The 10,002-nt window shown below is 38.4% G+C and overlaps 1 protein-coding gene across 1 annotated transcript; it reads left to right on the top strand.

Annotated features, from left to right (window-relative positions):
* Positions 1–5,657, top strand: UQCRFS1 (ubiquinol-cytochrome c reductase, Rieske iron-sulfur polypeptide 1; the record flags this gene model as incomplete). The annotated part of the gene is made up of 2 exons (XM_080702450.1): positions 1–235; positions 5,047–5,657. The coding sequence occupies exons 1-2, from the start codon at positions 22–24 to the stop codon at positions 5,655–5,657; spliced, it is 825 nt and encodes a 274-aa protein (XP_080558576.1). The 5' UTR covers positions 1–21.
* Positions 5,658–10,002: the final 4,345 nt, after the last annotated feature.

The following is a 10,002-nucleotide window of genomic DNA, read 5'->3' as shown; positions in this document are numbered from 1 at the left end:
GCGGCTGGAGTAGTTATCGCCATGTTGTCTGTCGCCGCCCGCTCGGGCCCGTTCGCACCGGTCCTGTCGGCCACGTCCCGCGGGGTGGCGGGCGCACTGCGGCCCCTGGTACAGGCCGCGGTGTTCGCCACCCCGGAACCGCCTGTGCTGGACCTGAAGCGACCCTTCCTGTGCCGGGAGTCTCTGAGTGGCCAGGCCGCGGGCCGGCCTTTGGCCGCCTCCGTGGGCCTCAATGGTGAGCCGGGTGGAGGGGTCGTCTCCCCTTTCTCGCTCCTTCTAGGCTAGACCCCCGGAGCAACCGAGGAGGATGGTGGTATGCAGGATCGTGCAGCGGAGACCTATTGGGAGAATCGGGTTTTCGGGCTCGGGCGACCTTGGAGGCCCGAGTGATGCTCCAGTTCCGTCACTCCAGGCCTCTTGGGGAGTAATTGGCGCCAGAATGAGCTGCTTTCCACAGGCCAAACCTTGTATAGCATGCTTGAGAATCAGGCGTTCGACTGCTTCCAGCGAAGTCTGAGATATTGTTGCTTATGGGTAACTTGACCTTGGGCAAGTTTCTAAACGTTTTTCTTATCTGTAAAGTGGGTTAATGATTCTACCAATTTCGTAGGGATGTGGTTAGATTTACATGTGAAGCCATTGGTACTGTTTGGAGATTTAGTAAATGAACAGAAAATAGGAGTTATCAATATGACTTCATTGTTTCCTCTTCAACGACGCCCCCCCCCCCAAAAAAAAAAACCCACACGAACCCCAAGGCCATTTACAGCGTAGTGTGCTAGTATTGTATTCAGGCACCTGGCTAAGGGTTTTCACAATATAATTTAATCCCTAAGAAGAAGAAGCAGAGGTTGGAAATGTTTCTCTTTTACAGATGATGTATCAGACTACATGTGGTTAAATGACTTGTAACAAGGGTACACTGTAGGTGTTTATCGATTTGACAAGACCGATTGTGTTAACTGTGTACTCTTTCCAAGAGTACGAGAGTGTTTTTCACAAAACAGATCCCACTGCTTAGTGTTAAAGCCTGGGAAAAAACCTGGTATATCTTAAAATACTGGAAGTTAGCAACACTGGGCTCTAGATTCTACATGGATAGTCTAGTGTGCTGTGCATTGGTTACTTCTGTAGTTGTCTGTGCTCCATGTCATCAGTCCTCACCAAGCTTAACTAGTTGTCCCCATTGACATTTGAGTTAGTGACCCTTCCCCTACATGATAATCAGGTTATTCTGTGGGTGTCTTTACTTAGTATTTACCCTATTCTCTGCATTTCCTTTTATTTATTTTTGAAAAGAGATCTCACTATTTTGTGGGGTTTTTTTTTTTTTTTTTTTTTTGGTGGTACTGGGGTTCCTGGAAGCCCTTCTACCTCTGGGCTACACTCCCAGACCTATTTTTTATACTTTTTTATTTGGAAACAGGGTCTCTTAAGCCAGTGCGGCTGGCCTCGAACCTGCTAGATCCTCCTGTCTCCGCCTCCCAAGCGAGGATTACAAGCGTGTGCCACCACGCCCGCATCTATTTTGTGTTCTTAAGCTGGCTTGAACTTTAGGACTCTCTTCTAGAGTAGCTGGAACTACAGGTCTGTTTACCATGCCCTGCTTCTCTGCTTTCAGTAATTCTCTCATTGAATCTTCATTCTGTCCAAGTCACTGAATCTTCTGTCCATGTTGTATCCATCCTTTCAGTCTCCATTTAGGATCAGGTCAATAAAAATTTTATATCTCCTTATTCTTCTATGTCTTTAAGGCATATAAGTTTTCATTCTGTATTGTGTTTATTGCTTATTCCTCTGACCTTGAGCATAAGGGCATAGAGTGTCCTTTTCTGTTCCACAAACTCAGATTTTGTATATAGTCATACAAAATATTTGGGAATGAATATCTGTTGAGCATCAGTGGGTTTTGGAGAAACTGTATGGTAGAAGTGAAATACCCAAATCATTCAAGCCTATTTTGGGGACCTAGTACTGTGTGCGTGCATGCGTGCACACACACACACCAAACTTGTTTAAGAAATAAGTATTTGATCTTGCTTTAGGTTGGAATTAAATTTAGCATCTTTGCTTCTAAAAGTGAGGCTTAATATAGCTCATGTAAATTACTGAATGATTTTTGCAACATGATTATTTAACTTCCTAAATAATTCTTGGCTATGTAACACAATAAAGTAACCTGCTAGCCACCAAGTCTTCTGAATGAGAATAACAGTCATTCTGTTCAGTCTTCTTACACATTATTTTGCATACTGTGAAGGGTTAGTAGTAGTTGATGCTATTTTTAAAGTAAAATTATAAATTTAGTTCCTTTATCTTTTAGGTATGAAAGCTCTCTTGTCTGTAATACAGGCGATTCCAGTGGAAAGAAGTCATATGTTCATACAAATAAATAAAAATGCCTCTAAGATAAACGTCATATGTATATGATGTAATGTAACTTTGAGTCCACAAAGCCAGAGATGCCAATCTCATGTTGCCACTACCTGCATTCTTTTCCCCTTACAAAAATGATTGTGTTAAAAAAAGTATATAGAGTATTATTGTGTCAAAAAAGTATATAGAGTGATTTTAATGGGTTTCATCATTATTTATGAATGTTTGTACCTTCCATAAAATTATTGACTGAAAATCCCATGGAAAGCAATGGAAATATCCTGTATTGTAATATTTGACTACTCAATATGTTTAGATGATACAGCATAGCAGACTAAGGTCAGAATTTCAATTTTTTTTAATAATGCAATCTATTTTTTAGGTCTTTGGAAACAAGAAAGTGGAAAGGAAAACATGTGGTCACTTTTCTAAAACCATTGTATAGTTTGCAAGGAGATTTGCTTCCTGAAACATACTTTTGTCAAGACTATTTACAAGGGACAGAGGACATAGCTGGTTTTTTCCTCTTGAACAAATTGCTCCCAAAGTACTATGTTGGCAGTAATTATTTATTTAACATTTGGTTTGACGCAAACATTTGGTCTATTTTATGGCCTGTGGTAGAAGATTGACACTTGAAGGGACCACAGTAGTGAAAAATAAAAATAGAGTCCTTACTCGTCCTAGTATTGGTGATTCAACCCAGGAACATTTTACCTCTAAAATAGCCAGCACTATTTTAGTTTTTATTTTGAAACAGGGTCTCTCTTAAATTGCTGAGGGTCTTGCCAAGTGCTGAGTCTGGTATTGAATCTGTGATCCTCCTTTCTCAGTCTACCAAGTACTGGGATTTAGGGGTTTGAGCCACCATTTCCATTTCTTTATGCTTATGGAAACTCTAGGGCTTTCGGGGTAGGGAAATATAAAATTTTCCTCTTTTCTTTGCTAAGTTGAAATAATTAGTTCTTTTGCAGATTTCATTTTATTTAAAAAAATTTTTTTTGTGGGTCTGGGGATGGAAACCAGAGGCATTTGGCCTCTGAGCTACAGCCCCTGCTCTATATTGTGTTCTTTATTTTGAAACAGTGTCTCACTAAGTTGAAGAGGGCCTCACTAAGAAGCTGAGGCTGGCTGTGAACTGTGGTCCTCCGGTGTCAGCCTACCAAATGCTGGGATTACAAGTGTGCACCACCATGCCCGGCTAGCAGATTTCATTTTAAGAGTTGCCTGTTCTGATAAGGATGACCTTTTCTAATTAGTGGTTTCACTTGAAGAAAAATAATGCCAGTTTATATCCTATAGTCCAAAATAGAAATCCTTAAATTTTCTGTAAATAAAGGTAAGTAACAATCGGGTTTGGTAGTGCACACTTGTAATCCCAGTACTTGGGAAGCTTTAATAGGAGGATTCGGGTTCACAGATAGCTTCAGACCCTGTTTCAAAATAAACAGTAATAGGGTTGGGGGTGTAGCTCAGGGATAGAATGCCCCTGGGTAAAACCCCCAATACCACACACACGTATAGTAATAAGATAACAGAATGTGTAATGTCTTGTAATTAATATTCTATGATTCTTTACCAGTTGTTTCAGTAAGCACATAGTTAGGGATATAAGGATAGACTTTTGTCTTAACATACTAGGCAGATTAGATGAGTTTTGTAGTCTGTTCTAATCCAGACCACACAAGAATTCTTTAGCATGATTGTATAGTATGTCTTAATATTTGAATTTTTAGAAGCTAAAGTTTGCTGTAAATTGTGCTATTTAACTTTTAACTTGATGCATTGATATGTTACAAAACCTGAATTAGCCATATCCAAAAGGAGCTCAATTTATAAATATATCTTGTGATTTCATATCAATGTAATAGGTAGTAGTTGACTTTATTTCACTTTTAATATTCTATATGCTAACACTGCCAGTAACTACTTCTGAGACCAGTGAGTACCACCATGTTTCACATTTATTTATTTCTTTATTTATTGAGGGGGTACTAGGGATGGAACCCAGGGGCATTCTACCTCTGAGCTACACTTCCAGCCCTATTTTTTAGTCTTTTATTATTTGTTTTTTTATTTTTTATTTTATTGGTGCTAGAATGGCAATCATTCAAAACAAAACAACAAACGCTGGCGAGGATGTGGAGAAGTTGGACCGCTAAAACATTTTTGTTGGGAATGCAAATTAGTCTTTTATCTTTGAAACAGGGACACACTGAGTTGCTGAGTATCTGAGGCTGTCCGTGAAGGGCAGTCCTCATCTTCTGGTCTCTGCCTCTGGAATGCTGGGATTACAAGCATGAGCCACCATGCCCGACTATCTTTATGTTTTCTTTTTTTTTTTTTTTTTTTTTTTCCAGTACTGGGGATGGAACCCAGAGGCATTTTACCTCTGAGCCACACCTCTAGCCCTAGTTTTTAGTCTTTATATTTTTTGAAATAGACACACTAAGTCACAACAGGCCACCTAAGTAGTTGAGGCTGTCTGTGAACTGCGATCCTCTGGTCTCTGCCTCCCAAATACTGGGATTACAAGCATGGGCGACCAGGCTCGACCTTCACATTTTTAGAATTTGAGTTTTTGCTTGTGAATCTATGTCTTTTTGCTCATATATAATCCCTTTCAGGATATTCATCTAATTGTATTTTAACCTTCTGTTTGCCTTGCAGTTCCTGCTTCTGTTCGATATTCCCACACAGATGTCAAAGTGCCTGATTTCTCCGACTATCGTCGCACTGAAGTTTTAGATAGCACAAAGTCTTCAAAAGAGAGCAGTGAGGCTAGAAAAGGTTTCTCCTATTTGGTAACTGCAACAACTACTGTGGGTGTTGCATATGCTGCCAAGAATGTTGTCTCTCAGTTTGTTTCCAGCATGAGTGCTTCTGCTGATGTATTGGCCATGTCCAAAATTGAAATCAAGTTATCTGATATTCCAGAAGGCAAGAACATGGCTTTCAAATGGAGAGGCAAGCCCCTATTTGTGCGCCATCGAACCAAGAAGGAAATTGATCAGGAAGCTACAGTGGAAATGTCCCAGTTGAGGGACCCACAACATGATCTAGAACGAGTAAAGAAACCTGAATGGGTTATTCTGATAGGTGTTTGTACTCATCTTGGTTGTGTACCCATTGCAAATGCAGGAGATTTTGGTGGTTATTACTGCCCTTGCCATGGGTCACACTATGATGCATCTGGCAGGATCCGGAAGGGGCCTGCACCTCTCAACCTTGAAGTTCCTTCGTACGAGTTCACCAGTGATGATGTAGTGGTTGTGGGTTAGAGATTTGGACTCAAGTCTCAGGCTTTTTCAGTTTTCATGTCATTTCAGAAGAGTTGAGACCAAGCCTTCTGTACTTCTAAATTGGTTGATTTGAAAGAATTGTTAAGAATGTATTATTAACATTAATGTGAAGTAAATTGAACTTAGTGTTGAATACTTTCAAGCATTTGCTTAATAAAGCCGCTGTTAAACATTGTTAAGGATAGTCACAGATTTGAAAGGTACAATATCTTTGATATCTAATTCTAATTAAAAACTACAGACTGGTGTACAAGATATTTGTGAAATCTGCATTTTTCTCATTTCTTGTCTATTTGTTTTGTGCTTTATGTCAGGAAACATTCTACAAAGCTCATTGTGAGAGTGAGGTAAAAAACTGCTGGTCATCTCCATGACCTGGAACATATTTTATCTTTTTGCATAGGACTCAAAAAAAGAGCTATTATTTCCTCTACTTTGTAACCTATATGATACTGTTGCATATAATCTAAAGGAAAGAGTTATGGAAAAGGAATTAGTAGCTCTGAGGGCTTTTCTATAGGTCAACTGGTTTCTTGCCTATATGACAGCCAAAAGGTTTTTGTCCTGTGTGATGGGGTTAGTAATTAAAATCTTTAATTTTAAGAGGCAGTGGTGGGATATTATTAGAGAAGCTTTCCAAAAAAGTAGTGCTTTTACATCTTTCAGCTGGCATTGTGGGTGTTCATGTTCCCAGTGCTCTTGTGTTTACCCTTTTATGAGACAAAAAGAGAGTTTTTGACACTTAGTATAATGTCTTCGTGTGAAAATAATCCTGCTGGGTTTTTTTTTTTTGTGTGTGTGTGTGAGATTACATTTTGAGGTGTGTTTCTAGTTGGATTTGCTGTCACTTGACGGTGAGGCGGTAGGTGGTAGACATAGAGCATATCAGAATTAATATCCTATTCCCTTCTGCCTCTCACCTAGGTATATGACCCGGCATAAATTATAGTAACATAGGTGGAAGACCCAGATCTGATAGTACCCTTGGAATAGGAGTGGGCATTAACCTATGTTGAGCATCACAGCTATTTGATGAGTTTATCTTGCCTTGACTGTATGTGTTCTACTGAGTCCACTTTATGATCTCATATGCACCTCTAAAACAGTACTAAAGTGATTAGTTCTGTTTAAAGGGGACTGACTGACCAGAGTTCTAGTAATCATTCTGGAAGTAAAGTTAGTAAATGTGGCAATTGGTACTTAAATGTTTTTTTGTGTTTGTGTGGTACTAGTAAGAGCCCAGGGCATTCTACCTGTGAGCTATACTCCCAACCTTATTTTTTTATTTTTTATTTTGAAACAGGGTCTCACTAAGTTGCTGAGGCTGGCCTTGAACCTGTGATGCTCCTGTCTCAGACTCCCAAGTACTGTGATTACAGGTGTGTGTCACCATGCCCAGCTCAAGTATTTTATATTCTAAGTTTCCAGATCATAGGCTTGATATTGGGGGTAGGGTGGTGGCAGAGCAGAAATGTGAAATGTTCTGTTGTCAGACATATCCACGTGCTAAAAAATTACATTGTCAAAATCAGTAGCACCTCTTCCTTACAAAGTAGTACTGATATCACTTTCTACCCTGAAGCAGTGATTTGAAAAACATTTTCATTTTGAAATACCAAAATACTACTGCTTTAGCATCTACATGGTAATGGAAGTAAAAAATGGTAAGTTTTCAGTTTTGTTGGTATATCCTAGGCACTTTGAGCTGGAATTGGTCTATAATTATTTCAGTTTCATGATGTGATACTGTTAAATCTCAGTAACATTTACTACAGGGTGGCTCTGTTCCACAAATAGTAGGACAATTCGAGTTATCTGATACTACTTTACTAAGTGGATAGAGAAGGTCTGTAGTATTTTTAACCTATTTTTTCAAAAGTAAATTGTTGATACTAGAGGAAAATGACCTAAAAGAGAAGTTTTACCAGTTGGCTTTTATTAGAGCATTAACATTGTTTTTGTTGTTTAGTGGTATTAGGGATTGAGCCCAGAGTCATTTTACCATTCTACCTCTGAGATAACACTATACCCCCAGCCCTATTTTTGTTTTGAAACAGGGTCTCACTGGGATGCTGAGAGTCTAGCTAAATTGCTGAGGCTGTCTGTGAACTGGTGATATTCCTATATCATCCACTCAGTACTGGGTTTATAGGCATGTACCACCATGCTTAGCTTTTAACTGGATATAATTTTGGCGACAAATTTGAGGCCCAGGCCTTTATATTATGCTTTTAAGAGAATGTTAAAAGTCTGGTATAGTATATAAAGGGGATTTGTTTTTATTTGGTATTTATGGTTTGGGATCAAGGTATAGTTTTAGTGTACTCATATCCCCTAACAATGGAAACATACTAGTTATCTGAATGTCAGTATCATTCTCCATTCTTCCAGTATTGAGTCTCATATTCTGTATTTTTGTTGTTCTGATTTCATTTTATTTTTTATATTAACATGTAATGTTCATATTTTTCAGAATATCCTTGGCTAGCTACTTTACATACTCATTACCTATTTGCTAATGTTTCCCATATATACTTCCCTGAGCTTCATGTTCATATTCAACTCTACTGTATCTACACATCTATGTGTTAGACATCCCATTAACACTTTTAAGAAAAGGAAGTCATTGTTTCCCATAAATCTATTTCTTCACTGTTGGTGGCTTACCTGGCAAGCAAAAAACAAGTGTTTCCCTTCTCTGTGATACTGTTAAATCCCATTAATTTCTCCATGGGCCCAAATCAGTTTCCAAACCTTGTTAATTTTAAATTTTTTTAATAGAACAGTCCTATTATTGTCTGTTATGTATAGCATTCTAATAGCTCACAACTTAAATATGTACTCTATACATATATCTAAAGCCTCAAGAAATCCTATCAGGTAATGCTACTGTTCTGTAAATGGAGAGACTGAGGCATATAGAAGTCTTGTCTACAGTTAGCTGATTATGTTGCTACAGTCCAATTTATTTTAAGCCAGAGAGTATTGAGTACGGAGCCTATAGGAGGCCTGATTGCTGTCCTGTAGTACCAACACAAAATTGAGGCCTTGTCAGTTCTTGCCTACTGTAATAAGATTCCAAGTGGACGTTTTCTCTAGGCTTATCCCCTTAAAATCTATCCTCTTGCTGGACGTGGTGGCACATGATTGTAATCCCAGTATTTGGAAAGCTGAGATAGGAGGATTGTAGGTTCAAGGCCAGTCTCAGAAACTTAGATCCTGTTTCAAAATTTAAAAATAAAAATAAAACAGGACTGGGAGTAGAAGTAGTGGAATGCTCCTGGGTTCAGTTTCTAATAACACACACACACACACACACACACACACACACACTCTCTCTCTCTCTCTGACACACACACACACACACACACACACACACACACACCTCTTGATGTAGTTGCCAAGAGTAGGGGATTGGTTCTCCATTCATTCATTCATTCTGTCTCTTCCCCTGCATCTTTTCTCCCCACATCTGAAAAATAATCTCTGACACCTGTTTTAGGAATTAATACATTAACTGTGTGAAGGGATGATGTTAAAATTCCTTAACATCACCAAGTCCTTTCTTTATCCATGTCTGCCTCCATTTTGACACAACTATTTTGAAATATACCAATTATTTTCTTTTGAAATATATTAATAATCAGAGCTTTCCCAAATCTTCTAGGCCATTCCAATACTGGCACAGGAAACTTTAAAGTATAGTGGACATTATTTTATTATACTTTTAATCTCTTAATCATTTTGTATCCTGGGATTTAAGAGGGGAACATTCTGATTAGAGAGACAGATTATCAACCAAGTGAATTGATCAGTCCTCTGAGGTAGGAAGGACTATGGATTTTTTTAATTTTTAATTTTTTTATTTTTAATGTTCAGCACTATTTATTAGAGACCAAATGGCTCCTCATACCAGAACTATGAGGTTAAGATTGTTTCTAGTTCAGATACTATATTTCAGATCTGTGAAAGCTTATAAAATAGATCATTATAGATTGGAATTCTCTGATTTACAGCATGAGATTAATATTGTGAAAGGCTGGCTTCGAACCAGCACGATCCTCCTGTCTCTGCCTCCCAAGTGCGGGGATTACAAGCGTGCGCCACCACGCCCGGCTCCAAACTCAGTATATTTTATATATTTTTATAGCTTATACTAAACTTAGGCCAATTTAATTATAAAAGCACAGTTATTCGTCTTAAAATCTACCTGATTAGGATATTTGCAAGGGTAAAAAATGAACTTGTATAATAGGGTTTTCATAAATTTCTAAAGGGCAAACATGTTTTCATACATTTTTAAATTTTCACTTAATTGTCCTTT

The sequence above is a fragment of the Muscardinus avellanarius genome, assembly GCF_963383645.1.
Source record: "Muscardinus avellanarius genome assembly, chromosome: 10".
In the NCBI taxonomy this organism is placed as follows: domain Eukaryota; kingdom Metazoa; phylum Chordata; class Mammalia; order Rodentia; family Gliridae; genus Muscardinus; species Muscardinus avellanarius.
This window is presented reverse-complemented; position numbering and strand designations above follow the sequence as displayed.